This window comes from Rhinatrema bivittatum, chromosome 11 (genome assembly GCF_901001135.1).
Source record: "Rhinatrema bivittatum chromosome 11, aRhiBiv1.1, whole genome shotgun sequence".
NCBI classification, from domain to species: Eukaryota; Metazoa; Chordata; class Amphibia; order Gymnophiona; family Rhinatrematidae; genus Rhinatrema; species Rhinatrema bivittatum.
This window is the reverse complement of record NC_042625.1, coordinates 1,504,475-1,523,960: the sequence shown is the minus strand read 5'-3', so window position 1 is coordinate 1,523,960 and position 19,486 is coordinate 1,504,475. Positions and strand designations below refer to the sequence as shown.

Sequence of the window (19,486 nt, the reverse complement as noted above, 5' to 3'; positions counted from 1 at the left end):
TAGATCCCAACGCGGTACCTTAAAGATATGGCACATATCATCGCCCCTACCTTAGCCGCCATCATGAACAAATCACTAGATGAAGGCGAACTCCCAACCGAACTAAAATCAGCAACCATCACTCCCATTCTAAAAAAGAAGAACCTAGATCCGTCAGACCCGAATAACTACCGCCCCATCTCCAATCTACCCCTACTAGCTAAATTGACAGAAAAAGCTGCTTTATCCCAACTAAACGAACACCTTGAATCAAACAACATACTACACTCGAATCAACACGGATTTAGAAAAAAATCACAGCACGGAAACACTTCTCGCCAACCTATCTAACGATATTCTAAGAAGTGCTGACATCAAGATTAACCACCTCCTAATACTCCTAGACCTCTCTGCGGCATTCGATACCGTAGATCATAAAATACTTCTATCTAGCCTCTCAAACATCGGCCTCTCCGGCACCACCCTCAAATGGTTTACCTCCTATCTAAATAACAGATCCTTCAAGGTCACCATGAACAACATCTCATCAAAACCCCTCTCTCTAGACACCGGTGTACCACAAGGATCCGCCCTTTCGGCCACCCTCTTTAACATCTACTTAATCCCTCTCTGCCACCTCATCTCCAGTCTTGGAATAACTTTCTTTCTGTACGCCGATGACATTCAGTTCATCATCCCTGTCACCAACTCAATAGAAGACGCTCTCTGCACAGCTGCCAAACACCTAACCACAATTAGAAACATGCTCAACAAGTTAAAATTATGCCTAAACATGAATAAAACTGAATGTATCCTCATTGGACGAAACGTCTCAGACCAAACCATCTCCCACAACTCTCTTCTAATCAACAACATCTCCATACCTCTAAAAGCTCAACAAAGGACCTCGGCGTATGGATCGACAAAGATCTCAACCTAAAAACAAACATAGCAACCAAAACAAAGGAAGGTTTCTATAAACTTCATGTACTAAAACACCTAAAACCGCTCCTCCACCATCAGGAATTCCAAACAGTACTACAATCCCTGATCTTCAGCAGCCTAGATTACTGCAACTCAATGTTATTAGGTCTCCCCAAATCCACCATAAAACCACTACAGTTACTGCAAAATGCCGCTGCTAGAGTTCTGACCAGAAATAAAAAATCTGATCACATCACCCCAGTATTAAAAAGTCTACACTGGCTACCAATCATTCAGAGAATAGAATACAAAACCCTGACGATCATCCACAACGCAGTACACAACACAGATAACTCCGCAGTCAGTAAAATGTTCCACCCCCACAAACCTCAACGGAACACCAGAACTTCCGACAAACGACTACTCGAAATACCCGCATACCCCATGGCAAAGCTTACTAACACCAGAAATAGAGCTCTCTCCATAGCGGGGCCAAAACTTTGGAACGCCCTACCATGCTACCTCACCACTATCAGCGATAATAAATCATTCAAAAAAGAACTGAAAACTTGGATCTTCAGCCAGACTTTCAACGATAATTTAGGCTAATTACAATTGTGATGCCTTAGTCCACCCCTCCTTCTCCCCTCTTCTCTTCTCTTCTTTACCCCATCCGACCCCCTACCTTCTACCTCTCTCCCCCCTCTTTCCTTTCATTTCCCACTCATACTTTCTTGTGTTTAGAGCACGCGTTTGTATCTACCTTCCTCGTTTTTCGTTTCTATATTCATTTTCGTTATTTGACTTAAGATATTTTAGTTATTTCCTGTTACAACCTGTTCCATGACCTGCTATATGCATATACTTTCGTTTCACAACTTGTTCTATGTATAATTGTTTTGTTTCAATGTAAACCGGGGTGAAGGCTTGTGCTAAACCTCGGTATATAAAAGCTATAAATAAATAGATACCAATAAAATATTTCAAAATAACACACAAAGGCCCAATAATGAAAAATGATACAAAAATTTTTTTTTCTGCATACCTGGGAATGTTTGATATCCGGGTGCCTGCATACCTGGGAATGTTTGATATCCGGGTGCCCTGAGATTGTTTTGAATTAGCAGGAGGAGGGATGATTTGCTTGCAACTTTCTCCTCCTCCTCCTCCTCTCTCTCTCTCTCACAATGGCTCTCAGTCACTCACCTATTCACATGCTTTTTCTCTCTCACTTCTATAGGCTCTTAATTACACATTTTCACATGCTGTCTCTTTTTTCACACTTACACATACAGGCTTTCAATCATACACATACACACTGTCTCTTTCTCTCACACACTCTTTCACATGTTTACACTTTCTCTTTCTCTTATTTACACACAGGCTCTCAATCACATACTCACATGCTCTCTCTTTTACTTATACATACAGGTTCTTAATCATACATACACATGATCTCAATCACACATGCATACTCTTTCATACAAACCACAAACTTACACATACAGGTTCTCAGTCATGCATTCCATTCATGCTATCTCTCACACACAGGCTCTCAATCACTCAGTCACACACATGCTCATTCACATACATGCTGTCTCTCTCTCTCTCTCGCACACAGCACCTCAAATACATATGCTTGCTCATTCACTCCCCCCCCCCCCCCCCCCGAACTAGCGACAGCAGCAACCTCCTTCACTATCAGCCCTTGCGGAGAAGGCGTCCCATCTGCCGCGGGGGTTGATGTTGTTCTTTGTTTTTCTCCGAGCCGCACTGCTCATTCCTCAGGTTGGGCGCCTCTCTTCTTTGGGCCGATGCTGCCTGCACTAGCATGGTCTCTTCTTCCCCGTGCATGCACCCGCTGCTCACCACTTCCTCTTCCGGGGGTGGGAAGAAGAGAGCATGCCGGTGCCGTTGACTCTTGCTGTCCTGCGTTTCGCCCGGGCTATCTGCATTTTAAGCCTGGGCGGAGGACCTATTTTGCGTGACTAGGGGGAGCAGCTTGGTCAACGGGGCACTGGGGAGTGTGGCGAGACACCTGTGTGTGTTTGGTGACGCACTGGTTGAGAACCACTGCTGTAGGGAACCTTTCCTCCGCATCTCGGACTCCGGTGTTTCGCTTCGTGCAGTTCCATCTTTTTTGCCAAAAGTGGTTTCCGCCTTTCATCTGAATCAGTCTGTAGAGTTGAAGGATCCTCATTCTAGAGAGTTGAAGCGACTGGATGTCAGACGGGCTCTGTTGCATTATTTGAAGGCTACCAACGGATTCTGTTTATCGGATCATCTTGTTTTATGGCATGGTGTGAAGAAGGGACAAAAGGCATCTAAAGCCACTATTGCTCATTGGTTAAAGGAAACCATTGCATCAGCATATCTTTGTTGTGGTTGCTTAGTTCCAGAAGGACTGAAGGCTCATTCTACTCAAGCACAGGAGGCCTCCTGGGTGGAATGTCAACTACTCTCTCCGCAGGAAATCTGCAGGGCAGCTACCTGGAAGTCTGCACACTTTTTTGCTTGACACTACCGATTGGACCTCCAGCAATTTTGGGGGCCAGTGGTGTTCGAGCGGGACTCTCGCAGTTCCACCCAGTTTAGAAGAAGCGTGGATGCATCCCAGCAGCCTGGACTTATCCGGGTACGCACACGGAAAGGAAAATTGGTTCTTACCTGCTAATTTTTGTTCTTGTAGTACCACAGATCAGTCCAGATGCCCGCCCTTTGTGGGGTTGGGGGGTGTAGAAGTAGAGTCTGCTCAAACTGGTCTGTGCTTTCTAGTCTTTTCTGAAGAGGTATAGGCTTAATCTGTTTTTCTTTGGTCTGTTATCAAAGTTCTGTGTTTTCACCCTCTGCTCATTACGGGTGATGGGAAAAAAATTAGGTTAATTCGTCAGTGTTTTTGGTCTACAAAATTGTTTCTGCTTGGGTATGAGTAAATACTGAGAAGCAGCAGGTGGCTCACCAGGTTAAGAGAGGGCATTCTCAAAGTTTTTCTCTGTCTCAATCTGCTGTAAGGGAGTCAAAACCCAGCAGGCTGGACTGATCCGTGGTACTACAGGAACAAAAATTAGCAGGTAAGAACCAATTTTCCTTTATACACAGAAAACACTTAAATACTTTTGTGAGCGTATTAGAGGAAATATTGTGGCTTGCAATAGTATTTAATCCCCTAAAATGTCCATCAGATTGTTTTGGATTACATGACATTACACAGATTGTTCCAGTCAGTATGAGCTAAAAGTAAATTTTTAAACTCAAAATTCATTATTCAGTAATTTTTTTTTTTTTTTTATTTATTTATTTAAGGTTTTTATATACCGGCAATCATGAGAACATATCTTGCTGGTTTACATGAAACGGGAGTGCATTAAATACAACAAACTAGAACTATGGTGACCGAAGAAAACAGTTACAATTAACAAGGGTTGCAGAACTTGGAGAAGAAGGAAGAGATAGGAAAGAATAAATGGTTAGGCAATATACAAATTAAATTAAATACTATGTACAAATGGCATGGTTAATGGCTGAATGTTATAAGGAGTCCTTGGATTGTGTCCTTGGATTGTGTCATTAGATTGTGTTTGGGAAAGCTTGCTTGAATAACCAAGTTTTAAGTCTTTTCCTAAAAGTTAGGCAGGGTTCCAGTCTGAGATCTGTAGGAATGGAATTCCATAGAGAAGGGCCAGCTGTGGAGGTGGCACGATCTCTTAGGGTAATGTCTGGTCGTTTTCGCAGGGGGAACTTGGAGGGCGCCTCTGTAAACATCTCTGGTAGGTCTTGTCGAATTGTACACTTGGAGAGGGATTTGTAGATAGAGGGAAATGCATTGATGTATAGTTTTGAAGATGATACGGAAGTATACGGGTAGCCAATGTAGCTCTTTCAGGATGGGAGATATGTGGTCTCTTTCTTGTGCCTGTTAGTAGTCGGGCTGCTGAATTTTGAACCATTTGTAATGGTTTGGAATAGGATGAAGGCAGACCTAGCAATAGGGAATTGCAATAGTCTAATTTTGAAAAAATGACTGCTTGGATGATCGTTCTGAAGTCTTGAGCATGGAAAAGAGGTCTTATCCTTTTCAGGACCTGGAGTTTATAGAAACAGTCTTTGGTTGTTTTGTTGATATGTGCTTTGAAGTTTAGCCGGTTGTCTATTATCACTCCTAAGTCTCTAACTTGTGAGTTAGGTAGGTTGGTAGGAAGAGTAGTGTTAGAGCTGTTGTTCTCAGGAGAGATGAGTAGGATTTCTATCTTGGAGGAGTTTAAGATGAGGTGTAGGCTGTTGAGTTGTTGTTTGATTTTCTGGTGGCATGATTCCCAGTAGTCACGAGTTTTAGAGTATGAATCTTTGATGGGGATGATGATTTGAATATCATCTGCATATAGGAAATACTTTAGATTGAGGTCGGTGAGAAGTTGGCAGAGAGGAAGAAGGTAAATATTGAATAGAGTCGGAGATAATGAAGAACCTTGTGGGACTCCTATGACAGCGTCAAATCTTGAGGATTCCTTGTTTTGGAGTTTAACTTTGTAGCCTCTGTTATTGAGAGAGGTTTTGAACCAGGATAGGACGGTGCCGCTGGTTTAGGAGGATGGTGTGGTTGACCGTGTCGAACGCTGCGGATAGGTCTAACAAGATCAATAGGAAAGAGTTTCCTTTGTCGAGGCCAGTTATATGGTCGAGGCCAGTTACATGGTTTGACTGGTGCCCCACCACTCCAGTTTCAGCCACTGAACTCTAGCTCCTTCAAAGTGAAAAATAAAAACAGCCCCTCACATTTATTCCTCTCTTCCCCCCCCCCCCCCCCTTTTTTTTGATTGTTGCCACTTAAGTGCTTCATTCCCTTCAGCGTTCAAGCCTGCTGTGCTGCATAAAATCTTCCTTTGTCACCAGATTCTGTTGGTTGCCATCAGTGCTGTCTGCCCACGTGCTTCTCTGATGGGGGGCAGACCTCATGGACAGCTGGGACCAAGCCCAAAAAAAACACGATTGACAAAAAAAGGCCCAATAATAAGCAACCTGCAAATTGAAAAAAAAAAGTGAATCACTAGGGGAAAAAAGCCCAAATTCGCAGGAAATAAGCGAGGTTGGCAATACTGCCAGCATTCACTTCCTCGCTCACTAGTGCCCGCACAACCCTCTCTCCTGGGCACATGATACAGCATTCAAATGGGTCGAGCTAAAAGGAGGCGCTAGGGACAATCGCGTCCCCTTGGCTCAGGAGAGATGGCTGTTAGCGGGTTAGGAAAACGGATAATCAATTTTACAAGCGTCCATTTTCCTAACCTCCACAGGTTTCTTACCCTGACCTGCTGGCTCACTTTTTTTATTATTTTTTTTAATCTTTGGTTCCTCAGACTTAATATGGTATTAAATGGAGAATGTACCGAAAAGCAGTAATTTCTGCTTTTCTGTACACTTTTTTGGGCTGCTCAGAAATTAGTGCCTCCCGAGGGCAAATGTTAATTCTGAGTGTAAAATGTGCAGATCGGGTGCATGTTTTTTGGGTTGTTTTTTTTTTTTTTACAGTATCTGGGGTGAATGACTAATAGCGCTCAACATGCATTTGCATGTTGATAAGCGCTATTAGTTTTGGGGGGGGTTTGGACACACTAAATCCCTTAAGGTATTAAGGGGTTGTGGACACGCGTCCAAAAATGCACGTCCAATCCGGGTTAAAGAGTGCACTCAGATGAGCGCACTTTACTGTATTGGCCTATGTGCTTCCACACACCCAGTACAGCCTGATCCCTGTACACTCTTGACTTCCATCATCAACCACATTTCAGCACTCTTTCTTTCCCCCCCCCCCCCCCCCCCCAATTGGTCCAATCACAGCACGCTCTGCTCCTACCCCCCCTCACCAGCCCGATCCAGCATACTCTCTCTCTCTCCTCACTGTTCTGACCCCCTTCCCAGCTGAGGTCCAGCATCCTGTGCTTCTCTATGAAACTAAACCCAGGATTTCCTGTCCTCCCATGCCTGACCCCTGCACGCTCAACCTCTTCCCATTAGGTAAAATGAAAAAGAAAAAAAAATCCCAGATAAAATCAAAGGTAAATAAAGATACCTCACCCACGAAGCCCTTGTTTAAGTGGTTTGATCAGCCCCATGCCCTCCCCCCACCTTGGCCCTTACTCTGGGGATCCAGGTCTTTCAGGGGCAGAAGCGATCCCCAGTGCAATGGATTGTGTTCAATGAAATACACAGTGAATGGAGCTGAAAAATTATTTTGTGCAAGATCATTGAATCAACTACTAAACCCCCAGTGTGTGTCTCCTTTCTTTTAACTTTCACAGCAAGAAACCAAAATGTCTGAATCGAGTAAGAAAAGAAAACCTAAGGTCATTCGCACTGATGGGTGTCCTCAGGAAGGCAAAAGGACTAGACCCGATTCTGAACAGGTAGAATACACTTCTGTTACTAATATGGGTCTTTAGTTTGGAAAACGTTTGTGTTAATTCAGTTTTCCTAGCATGTAGCCAATGGACTCAGGAGCAGTGGGTTATGTGCTCTTCTGCTAGCAGATGAGACTGAGTCGGATTTCAAAGCTGACGTCACCCTAGATATACCCCTGCAGTGACCTCAGCTCTCCAGTATCTGTCTCCTAGCAGATGTGGACACTACCCCACACACTAGCATGGTGTTAGGAAATTACAGCAAAGAAGAACATTTTTACATTAAAGAGGATCGAGCCTGTTAAAGCTTCCTCTATGCTTATGGCCAGGGACACAAGAACACTTAGACTCAGTAAAAGTATAATGTGTTTTTATTAGTCAATATAAGTGTTCTCGGGAGATGCTGGGTACTGGGCGCCCTTAGTCTTACAATCTGACCAGCATCTCTCTGGCTACAGGAAGTGATCCTTCTTTTATAGGTAACATTCAAATAGAGGAAAAGGATAGAAGGTTCTAGGGACTTGCATGACTGCCCAAAGGATCATTTACATAAGTTGTGATGTCAACTGCATGATTAAATCATCGCTATTCGCTAACTATCCTGATTGGCTTCCCAGGATGTGTAGCCCATTTCCCATGACTTTCTTTGTTCTGGTAAACTCTTGCTGGTCAAGACAATCAACACGTCTGTAACTGTGTGGATTACAAACTCCTGAGAATAGTGCCTGAAGCTCCCCTGTGGTGACTCTATGAATAGACATCACCTGTCTGGTGCCAGCTTGCCTCCACAGATATCCAGGGACATTCTGTAAGTCACTCTGAGTCCATTCAGCCCAGGCAGGCCAAAGACATGCAGAGGGTTCTGGGGATTTCCTTCTCCATGTTGGCATACTTCTCAAGCCCCGCTCTCCTGCAGTGATACCTAAGGGTCCCTCCCCCAGTTGAAAATTCCTGAGGTGATCTCAGATGTCCCTCAGAGGTGTGCCTTGGTCCGGTAGCTGGCTCCCGGCGTGGACATAGACCCTGGAGCAGCTGAAAGGCAGCAGGTGCGCATCCGAGGCAGCGGTGAAGGTAAAGCCCTCCCCCCCCCCCCCCGCACCTCCATGCAATGGTAAGCGCCGAGACCAGGTAAGCAGGAAACTTTAACTTAAGGTCTCCAGGGCTCAGAGTGCCCTACTGACTCAGTTTCCTCACCCGGCAAGTTAGAAAGGAGCACCGATTGGGTTGAGCAGCCTTGATTGGGCTAGGCCCCAGTCTGGTGCAGGGGATCCAGCCATGTGGAGACCCTCCGGGGTGCCATCTTACGTGCAGGGGGCGTCGGCACCATCTTCCCTTCTCGGCCATCAGTACGCGCGGGGCAGGCTGGAAGGTCAATGCGCCCAACTTGTGCGCCTCTAGCATATATGCGCGCACAACCGAATGCACCGCGCGCATATCTACACTCATTGCCGCGCACAAAAAATTAAACGCGCGCATATTACAACACATTACCTGTGAAACTATATACAGAGGCAATGGCACCGGCGTCCAAGAAGCCCAGAAGGCACACTCTTTGCACAACCTGCCACATCAGAGCTGCACAGCCTGAACTGGAGTCCTGCCTGTGTCGTCATTGCGAAAAAGCCCGGGGGGGGGGGGGGGGTCCAAAGCCTGGTCCCTCATTGTTGGGGGATGGGTCCGGAACTACTATATATGATAGCACCCTGGATCTACGCAACTCTGAAATGGCATCTCCACAAGAAGGCACCTCAGGGACCCCTACTCAGACTCCCCCTGAGGTTAACATGCACTCAGGGACCACCTTCTGGCTAGAATGTTTCCAGGGGCTGCAAGCCTTTGTTCAGGCACAGTCAGCCCTGACTGCAACCCAGGTTCAACTTCTGCCGGAAGCACAAGATCGGATGCCTTGTTCCCTGTACATACCAGGATCAGTCCAGACGGTGGGTTATGTTCCCCGTCCAGCAGATGGAGTCAGAATAAAAACTCGAGAGGGGGCACTATATAAGCCCCTCCCCTTTCCTCAATCTTCAGTATTTTTCTGACTCCAGCAGATGTGAGCAGGGGACTCTGCGGTCCCCAGTGCAGGAGATTAGGTTTTCTGTTTTCTTTTGCTTTTTTCTCATTAAGGGATCAAGTAAATAAGTAAAAGGTATAATTTTGAAACAATTTAGTTTTTCTGAGGAGACTCAGCAGGTTTCTGCCTTTTGAGTCGTGAGGTGCTTGCTGCCAGGTCTGTACCTCGTTTCTTTTATTCTCTCCCCTCCGTTTTTTCAGGGCACCCTTCTTTGGGTATTGGGGAAGTGTTGGGGAATTTTCATGTGTTAAAAAAAAAAAAAGACATTTTTTTCCTCAGGTTTTCTTGTTGTACTCTCTGTATTCGGGCCGGACTCGGGGTGCATACTAGTGGTGCTAGTCACTCCCCCTCCCTCCCCCGTTATTTTAAATTAGTTTCAGCCGCTACCGACCCACGGTTCGCGAATCCTTCTCCCGGTACCGTCGGACAGACTGATGCAGTGGGCGGAGGTCAACTTGAGTCGCCTGGCAGCCTCTCATATTGCGGGCGTGGACAATATACAGGCGGACTTCTTAAGCCGACAGTGCTTAGATCCCGGAGAATGGGAGCTTTCCGAGGAAGCGATGAGTCTAATAACCTCCCGCTGGGGGACTCCTCACATGGACCTCATGGCCACGGCCGCAAACGCAAAGGCCCCTCTATTCTTCAGCCGACGAAGAGAATACGGGGCGGAAGGAGTCGATGCCCTCGTTCTACCGTGGCCTCGGAAGATCTTACTGTATGTCTTCCCTCCTTGGCCCCTAGTGGGGAAGGTTCTCCGTCACATAGAGAGCCATCCGGGTCCAGTCATTCTAGTGGCACCGGAATGGCCCCGACGGCCCTGGTTTGCGGACCTTCTTCATCTAGCGGCGGAGGGACCCCTGCGGCTCAATCATCTCTTCCACCTACTGCGACAGGGTCCTATATTTTTCGAGCAGGCAGATCGCTTCTGTCTTGCGGCTTGGCTTTTGAGAGGTGCAAGTTGAGATGCCATGGATACTCCGAGGGAGTGATTTCCACTCTCCTAAGGACACGCAAGACGCCTACCTCTGTCACTTACGTGCGCGTCTGGAAAGTCTTTGAGGTATGGTGCCAGGAGCGTTCTATTCGTCCGGTCTCTGCTTCGGTGACGCAAGTCCTTTCCTTCTTGCAGGCCGGTCTGGATTTGGGGTTAGCCTATAATTCACTTAGGGTACAAGTTGCGACATTAGGGGCTTTCCTGCACAATGGGCAGGACTCAAGGCTGTCGGCTCACCCAGATATTGTACGTCTTCTGCAAGGTGCTAGACACCTGAAGCCACCCTTGAGGCCGCCTTGTCCGTCTTGGAATCTTAACTTAGTACTTCGTATACTGAACGGGCTGCCTTTCGAGCCTCTTAGGTCGGCTTCTATCAAGGATCTCGCCCTCAAGACAATATTTCTGGTGGCTATCTGTTCGGCCCGTCGTATTTCGGAGCTTCAGGCGTTGTGTTGTCGGGAGCCATATCTTCGCTTTACTGACGAAGGAGTCTCTTTACGCACGGTCCCGTCGTTCTTACCAAAGGTAGTCTCAGCTTTCCATATTAACCAATCTGTCGATTTCCCTTCCTTCGCTTCGACGGAACCCAGGGAACTCCGCAAGCTTGATGTCAGAAGGTGTCTCCTTCAATATCTATCGGTCACTAACGAGTTTCGTCTCTCGGACCACTTATTCATACTCTGGTCTGGTCCTCGGAAGGGTCACCTGGCCTCCAAAGCAACTGTTGCCCGTTGGCTCAAAGGGGCGATCTCAGCCGCATATCTTGGGGCCGGGAAAATCCCTCCAATTTCTGTTCAGGCACATTCACTTCGGTCCCAGGCGACTTCCTGGGCGGAAAGTTCTTCGGTATCTCCCCAGGAGATCTGCAGGGCAGCCACGGGGACGTCTCTCCACACCTTCGCGCGGCACTATCGTTTAGATGTCCGGGCGCCAGGTTTGGATTCTTTTGGGGATAGAGGCCTTCGAGCAGGGCTGTCTGTGGCCCACCCATAGTAAGGGAAGCTTTGGTACATCCCACCGTCTGGACTGATCCTGGTATGTACAGGGAAAAGAAAATTATTCCTCACCTACTAATTTTCATTCCTGTAGTACCATGGATCAGTCCAGACGCCCTCCCTGTATTTTACGGGGTTTTTCTCTTCTCAGTTGGGATTGTTGACTCCGCTCGAAGGTCAGTCTTTCTGTTATTTCGCTCTGTTTCCTGGGATTTTTTCCAGTGTTAGTTATGGTTCACGTTCTGTTGGCAAGTTCCCTCTGGGGTAATGTTTAGTCAAATTTCACACTTTTGGCCTTGTTTTCAGGCTTCTCTTTACTTGATCCCTCTATCTCCTCTCTTGTTGGCTTTGCTAGTCTAGTTTACTGAAGATTGAGGAAAGGGGAGGGGCTTATATAGTGCCCCCTCTCGAGTTTTTTATTCTGACTCCATCTGCTGGACGGAGAACATAACCCACCGTCTGGACTGATCCATGGTACTACAGGAATGAAAATTAGCAGGTGAGGAATAATTTTCTTACATGCCTCGCCTAACCAAGAATTTCCCGGACGGGGACCCGGATACCTCAGATGATGGTGGCTCTCTGGAAGAAGGAGAAATCCTTCTAGGCCTGGAACCATACAGAACCATGCTTTGCTTCTTCCACAGGGATGAATTACCAGCCCTTGTTTCCCAGATTCTGGGGATCCCAGGCATGGACCCTATGGCGGAACCAAAGAAGAACCCCATCTTGGTGTCCCTTCGTAAAGCCTCATGCTACTTACCAATGATGGAAGCCATCCAGGAACTGATTGACCTGGAGTGGGATGCCCCGGAGACCAGCTTTAAAGGAGGTCGGGCCTTGGAAGCCTTTGTATCCTCAGGAACCAAGGAGCGCCTGCGTTTTCCGAAAGTGGACACCATGGTCTGTGCCGTCTCAAAGTGAACAACCATTCCTGTTGAGGGAGGGGCTGCATTAAAGGACACTCAGGATAGATGATTAGAATCCATCCTTAAGCAGGCCTTCAACGCAACAGCAATGACACTGCAGATTGCTTCCTGCTGCGCTCTGGTGGCATGTTTCTGTTTGCTCCTCTTGAGAGAGGCAAACAATGCAGGAACATACACCGGTGAAAACAATTGAACCTGCAGCAGCCTTCCTGATGGATGCAAGCTCAGACCTGGTGCATGCCTCAGCTAGAGGAGTAGCCTCGGTAGTGGCGGCCAGAAGACAGTTATGGTTGCAGAATTGGTCTGCTGATGTGACCTCTAAAGCGAATCTCACAAGGATGCCTTTTAAAAGATCTCTTATTCGGAAGCGAATTGGAGAAGTTAGCCAGCAAGTGGGGCAAATCTCCAGTACCTCGGCTACTGGAAGACAGGGGTATAAGATCCCAGCTCCCCTCCCCAAGAAGAACTAGGGGCAGAGGTTCTCAATGCTTTCGCCTCTACAGGAACTAACAGTTCCAGGCACCTCGTCCTTCAGGAAGGTCTCAGCCCTTTCAGAACCTTCAAATCAAGAGGAACAGGCCCGGGGGCAGGCTCCAGCCATATTTCCCAATGAGAATGGGACGACCCATCCACAGGAAGAGGAAATAGGGAATAGACTTTCCCTCTTCTATCAACGATGGGTCGAGATCACATCTGACAAATGGGTACTAAACACCCTTCGAAAAGGTTACTCTTTGGAGTTCCACAGCATCCCTCGGGACAGATTTGTCACCCTACTACTCCCACACAAAGAGACTGCAGTGGAAGCCACTCTGACAAGGCTACTCAGTCTGAAGGCAATAACTCCAGTTTCTATGCCCCAACAAAATACGGGGCGCTGTTCCATCTATTTTATCGTTCCCAAGAAAGAAGGATCATTCCGACCCATCTTGGATCTACATAAGAAAATGCCATACTGGGTCAGACCAAGGGTCCATCAGGCCCAGCATCCTGTTTCCAACAGTGACCAATCCAGGCCATAAGAACCTGGCAAGTACCCAAAAACTGTCTCTTCCATGTTACCATTGCTATCTAGGTGACGCCCACCAGCCACCCAGCTATCTACATTCCTAATAATCGAATCACCAACTATGATGGCCGACCTAAGTCTTCCCTCCTGGGCAGTGGGCCTTGGGGGAGATATCCTCAGTGTGAAAGGACAATGCATCACCTTGAGAGCAGGTCCTTGCTACAGGATCCTTTCCTGCTGCACCAGGTTGATGCCTTCCAATCATGAGACCTTCTTCCTCCAAGGCAGCACCAGGGCTGCCAGTCTGAAGTTGGGACTTGGCTACTATGTCCCTGAAGGTCTCATCTATATACCTCTCTGTCTGCCTCAGCTCCTCCAGGTCTGCCACTCTAGCTTCCAGAGATCGGACTCGTTCTCTGAGAGCCAGGAGCTCTTTGCATCGCATGCACATGTACAACTTCTCACCGGCGGGTAAAAAATCATATATGTGACACTCGATGCAAAAGACTGGGAAGTCCCCCTCTTGCTGCTGGGCTGCTGCCTTCATCTCAATTTTGTTCAGTTCCTACTTAAGTTTTAGGTTGCTATGGGAGTAGGAATGTGTCTAACGTCCTATAAATGTATTAGTGAATTCGTGTTATGTCTGGTAGTGGCCTACAAGGGACTGATCAAACTCTGTTTTGTTTTTGTTTTGTTTTTTTTGAAAGTTGGCACCTGCCTATAAATTAAAGGATGAGCTGTGGGTGGGCGAGGGGTGGGAGGGTTGGAAAATCCAAACAGTCTAACTTCAGTTAGTCAGCCAGAGTGACTCACTGCTCTTGATTATCAAACGTTGGTACCTAATCAAACCACATCACACTACCTCAACATCTTTCGAAGGTGAGTAACTGAACTGAAATTTTCAACCTTTTTACGGCTCGATACAGTATCGTTCGGTTGAAGATTTTCCCGTCTGTAACGTGCTCGGAGCGCACAATTCGGACGCGCAAGGCGATCCAGCGATACAGTCTCCAGTTTCGCGCGTCCTTAGCGCTTCTTAAAACAGACGCATAACCCTTTCCGCACGCAGCATGTATATGATGTGTAAATGAACGAATTAGCTGTATAATGAAGGAATTAGCTATTCCCCTCCGATACTGTAACGGGCACAGATATCTCCTTATTCCCTGTACGTACCTGGATCAGTCCAGACCGTGGGTTATGTCCCCAATCCAGCAGATGGAGTCAGCCCAAAGCTTCGAGGGGGCGTCACCATAAGTACTACTACCCCCTCTGCAGGAGTTCAGTATCTTCTGACTCCAGCAGATGCGAGTAGGGAAATCTGGGCTTGCTCCCGATTTCCTATAACCTATTCTGTTTTCCCTTGGGTGGAACTTTCTTATCTGTCTCTGTTTTGTCTTGGATCAAGTTGTACTTAAAAAAAAAAAAAAAAAAAAAAAAAAAAAAAATTAAAAAAAAAAAAAAGATAGTTAATTGATTAATTGGGGAGGCGGGGCTCCTTCCTTGTGCTGGCTCTCTGTCTCCTTGTTTCCTCAGCGCGAGCCTGTGTTCTTGCCGGGGTAAGTTGTTTTTTCTGGGTTTGCTGGGCTGTAGTTTTATTTTCAGCTAGCTGATTGAGACTGCCGGTGTGCCCGGCCTACCAGCGATTTCCCTCGCTCCCGCGGCCATCTTGCACGCTCCTCGTGGGCTGCAGGGAGCAGGGGGAGTGATTTCAGTGGGTTGTGAGGCCAGGACAGGCCCCCCCATGGCGCCGCTTGTTTTTCTCGGCGGGTTGTGCAGGCCGTCCGGGCCCCCCCGCAGCGGCGCGCCGTCTCGCGGCCCCCCCCCCCCTCCCGCCCCGAGGCTCACCGAGTGATTTTAGCTGCCGGGGGTGGTTTTTTTTTTTCTGACCGCCTGCTATGCCGCGGCCGTCGCGTTGCTCGGCCTGCGGCGAGCCCGGTTCGCGCATTTCCAGGGAGGGCATCTGTGCTAGGTGCCTCCCAGGGGGGGAAGGCACGTCCGGGCCCCGCACTCGTTTTTCAGCGTTGCCAACCTTGCCCGGGTGGCGTGGGCCGGCCCCTCCCCCATTCCTGTCGGGAACGACGGCCATCTTGCACGCGCTGCGCCACGAGGGAGATCGGACAGCGCTGGGGGATGGGGAGGCTTCAGGGGACTCTCCCCCGAACTTGCTGCCGGAGGAAGATCCGGAGCTGGACTCACAGGAGCATGGCCCTCCGGGACTCTCCCACGCGGAGATTCCCCTGAGTAGGCCGGGGTTCTCCCCAGAGTTTATTCGTCTGATGCACACAGCGTACCTGCAGGAGCTGGCAGCTCCCACGGGGCCTCCGCCCCCCAAACTACCGCGACCTTCGTCCCTCTTCTCGGCCCCCCCCCCCTCCAGGGGGCGTGGGGGCCCCACAGCTCCCCGCACACGTCCGGCTCCCTGTGGGTTCGGGGGGGGCTGGCTCGGACCCAGTTTCCCCGGGATCGGACCCTGCCGTTTCGGGACAAGGGGATTCTACTTCAGAGGGAGAGGATCCACGCACGCTGCGCCTCTTCCAGCGGGAAGAGCTGGATGACCTAATCCCACAAATCATTCAGGGGTTGGACCTCGATCCCCCGCCGGACCCGCCAGCTCCGGTCGCGCCTGCTGTCGTTACTTCTTCAAAGAAGGGGGACCCGGTCCTGGCGGCGCTGCGTCCGCGGGCGCGGGCATTTCCCATCCACGAGTCGTTCCTGCAACTTCTTACTAGGGAATGGGATTCCCCGGAAGCTGCGCTAAAGGGCAGCAGAGCCATGGAGAGGCTGTACCCGCTGCCGGAAGATTTTCTGGATCTCATCAAGGTACCCAGGGTGGACTCCGCGGTGACGGCGGTCACGAAGAGGACGACCATTCCGGTGACGGGTGGAGCGGCACTGCGGGATACACAGGATCGCAAGTTGGAAGTATTCCTCAAGCGGGTCTTCGAGGTCTCCGCAGTGGGACTGCGGGCGGCGATGTGTAGCTCTCTTGCCCAGCGGGCTAGTCTTCTCTGGGTGCAGCTACTGCTCACTTCTCAGGTGCTGCCTCCTGAGGAGGCCGCCCAGGCGGATCGACTCGAAGCCGCAGTGCCATACGGGGCTGATGCCTCCTACGATCTATTCAGGGTCCTCGCCCGCTCCATGGCCTCGGTAGTGGCGGCGCGTCGACTCCTATGGCTCCGCAACTGGGCGGCGGACACGTCCTCCAAGTCGAGCCTGGGTTCCCTGCCTTTCAGGGGTAAGTTCCTGTTCGGAGAGGAGCTGGACCAGATAATCAAGTCGCTGGGGGAAAACGCGGTCCATCGCCTGCCGGAAGACAGATATCGCTCCACCAGGGCGTTCTCGTCCTCCCGGACCAGAGCCAGGGCGCAAAGACGCTACAGGAGTTACAGGCCGGCGGTATCCCGTCCTCCTCCCTCCAGGGCTCAGCCCTGGTCCCGTTCCTTTCGCGGGCGCCGCTCAGCACGGGCCGCTCCCACGGCGGGGCAGCCCTCGCCTAAATCCTCTCAATGATGTTCAGCTCGCCCACTCCGCCGTTCCCAAGATCGGGGGATGGCTGGCGTTCTTTTACGAGGAGTGGGCACGGATCACCTCGGATCAGTGGGTTTTGGATACCATAGGACACGGCTACGCGTTGGAATTTGCCCGCCCTCCGAAGGGACGGTTCATCTTCTCTCCCTGCGGCTCGGCCATCAAGCGAAGGGCGGTGCAGCTGACCCTGGACAGACTGTGGGAGATAGGCGCCATTACGCCCGTACCCTCCGGAGAGGTGGGCTCGGGCCATTATTCCATCTACTTCGTCGTACCGAAGAAAGACTGTTCCTTCCGCCCCATCCTGGACTTGAAGGAAGTCAACAGATCCCTTCGGGTGGTCCGGTTCCGCATGGAAACGCTACGTTCGGTGATCGCGGCGGTACATCGAGGGGAGTTTCTGGCCTCCTTGGACCTGACGGAGGCCTACCTTCACATTCCCATTCGCCAGGAGCATCATTGTCTGCTACGGTTCAAGATCCTGGATCAGCATTTCCAGTTTGGCGCTTCCGTTCGGATTGGCAACGGCCCCGCGCACCTTTACCAAGATCATGGTAGTTGTGGCGGCTGCCCTCCGGAAGGAGGGGATTCTAGTACATCCTTATTTGGACGATTGGCTCATACGAGCGAAGTCTTTTCGACATGGACAGGCGGCGGTGGCCAGGGTGATAGAGTTTCTGCAGTTCCTGGGATGGGTGGTGAACTTCTCCAAGAGCTCCCTCGTGCCCTCGCAGCGCTTGGATTTCTTGGGGGCAACCTTCGACACCCGTCTGGGCGCGGTTTTCCTACGGCAGGACAAGGCGCACGCCCTATGGGAACACATACAGCGATTCTCTGCATTACCAGCTCCCACCTCCTGGAACTATCTTCAGCTCCTGGGGGTGATGGGCTCCACCATCGACATGGTTCCTTGGGCTTTTGCGCACCTTCGTCCCCTACAAAGAGCTCTTCTATCCCGTTGGAAACCGCTCTCGCAGGACTACCAGGTGGTTCTTCCGCTGCCCCAGTTTGCCAGGAACAGCCTGGACTGGTGGATGGTCCCGGAGAATCTGGCTCACGGCGTGTCCCTCGACCTACCAAATTGGGTGGTGGTGACCACCGACGCCAGTCTCGTCGGCTGGGGAGCCGTCTGCGACCGAAGCGCCACGCAGGGGACATGGTCCGCGGAGGAATCGAAGTGGTCCATCAATCGCCTGGAGACCAGAGCGGTCAGATTGGCACTCCTCCATTTCCTGCCACTCCTTCGAAATCAGGAAGTCAGAATCTTATCGGACAACGCAACCACGGTAGCCTACATCAACCGTCAGGGCGGCACTCGCAGTCCGCAGGTCGCGCTCGAGGCAGCGATGCTGATGCAGTGGGCGGAACGGCATCTGCGCCGCCTCGCGGCCTCGCACATCGCGGGCGTGGACAACGTCCAGGCGGACTTCCTCAGTCGCCAGCTTCTGGATCCCGGAGAGTGGTCGCTCTCCGACGAGGCCATGCAGCTGCTCGTCCGGCGGTGGGGCACTCCCCACCTGGATCTCATGGCGTCCGCCCAGAACACCAAGGCTCCTCGCTTCTTCAGTCGCCGGAGAGAAAGGGGGGCGGAGGGCGTAGATGCTCTCGCGCTCCCGTGGCCGGCCGATCTGCTCCTATATGCGTTCCCATCGTGGCCGCTGGTGGGAAGATTGCTCCGACGAATAGAGGTTCATCAGGGGACTGTGATCTTCGTCGCACCGGAGTGGCCAAGGCGACCTTGGTTTGCGGATCTCCTCCACCTGGTAATCGATGGACCCATCCGGCTGGGACATCTTCCCCGCCTACTACACCAGGGACCGGTATTTTTCGACCAGGCAGAACTCTTCTGTCTTGCGGCCTGGCTTTTGAGAGGCGCCGCCTCCGGGGGTACCCGGAGGCGGTAGTGTCAACTCTGCTGCGGTCTCGGAAGACTTCGACGTCTGTGGCCTACGTGCGTGTCTGGAAGGTGTTCGAACTGTGGTGTACCGATCGGAACACAAGACCCACGGAGGCGTCTGTCCCGCAGATTCTCCAGTTCCTACAGGCGGGAGTGGAAAAGGGGCTCGCTTACAACTCACTTCGGGTTCAAGTGGCCGCCCTTGGCTCCCTCCTGCGAGGAGGGGGATCTCTGTTACACCATCCGGACATCCTCCGTTTTCTCAAGGGCGTCAAGCACTTGCGGCCTCCATTGCGGGATCCTTGTCCCTCTTGGAGCCTCAATTTGGTACTACGTTCCATGTCGGGACCTCCGTTCGAACCACTGAGGAGTGCGACGATCAAGGACCTCACTCTCAAGACGGTGTTCCTGGTGGCCATATGTTCCGCTCGGTGTTTTTCGGAGCTGCAGGCTCTGTCCTGTCGAGAGTCTTATCTACGATTCTCCGATTCGGGCGTTTCACTTCGTACTGTGCCTTCCTTCCTCCCGAAGGTGGTGTCCGCCTTCCATGTGAATCAGACGGTGGAATTGCCTTCTTTCTCTTCGTCTGAGCCGCGGGCTCTTCGTCTCCTCGACGTCAAGCGCACTCTGCGGGTCTACCTGGAGGCTAAGAATGACTTTCGGACTTCTGACCATCTCTTTGTCCTTTGGTCTGGTCCCCGGAAGGGATCCCAGGCCTCGAAGACTACTATTGCCAGATGGCTGAAGGCCGGCATT

General features: G+C 50.4%; 1 protein-coding gene across 3 annotated transcripts in view; it reads left to right on the top strand.

Annotated features, from left to right (window-relative positions):
• THOC5 (THO complex 5) overlaps positions 1-19,486 on the top strand; it is a 435,920-nt gene that overhangs the window by 18,581 nt on the left and 397,853 nt on the right. For all 3 annotated transcript variants that reach the window (XM_029619746.1, XM_029619745.1, XM_029619747.1), the window contains exon 2: positions 7,200-7,304. In XM_029619746.1, coding sequence (XP_029475606.1) covers positions 7,212-7,304 — 93 coding nt within the window. In that variant the 5' untranslated portion in view covers positions 7,200-7,211. The remainder of the gene's footprint in view (positions 1-7,199; positions 7,305-19,486) is intronic.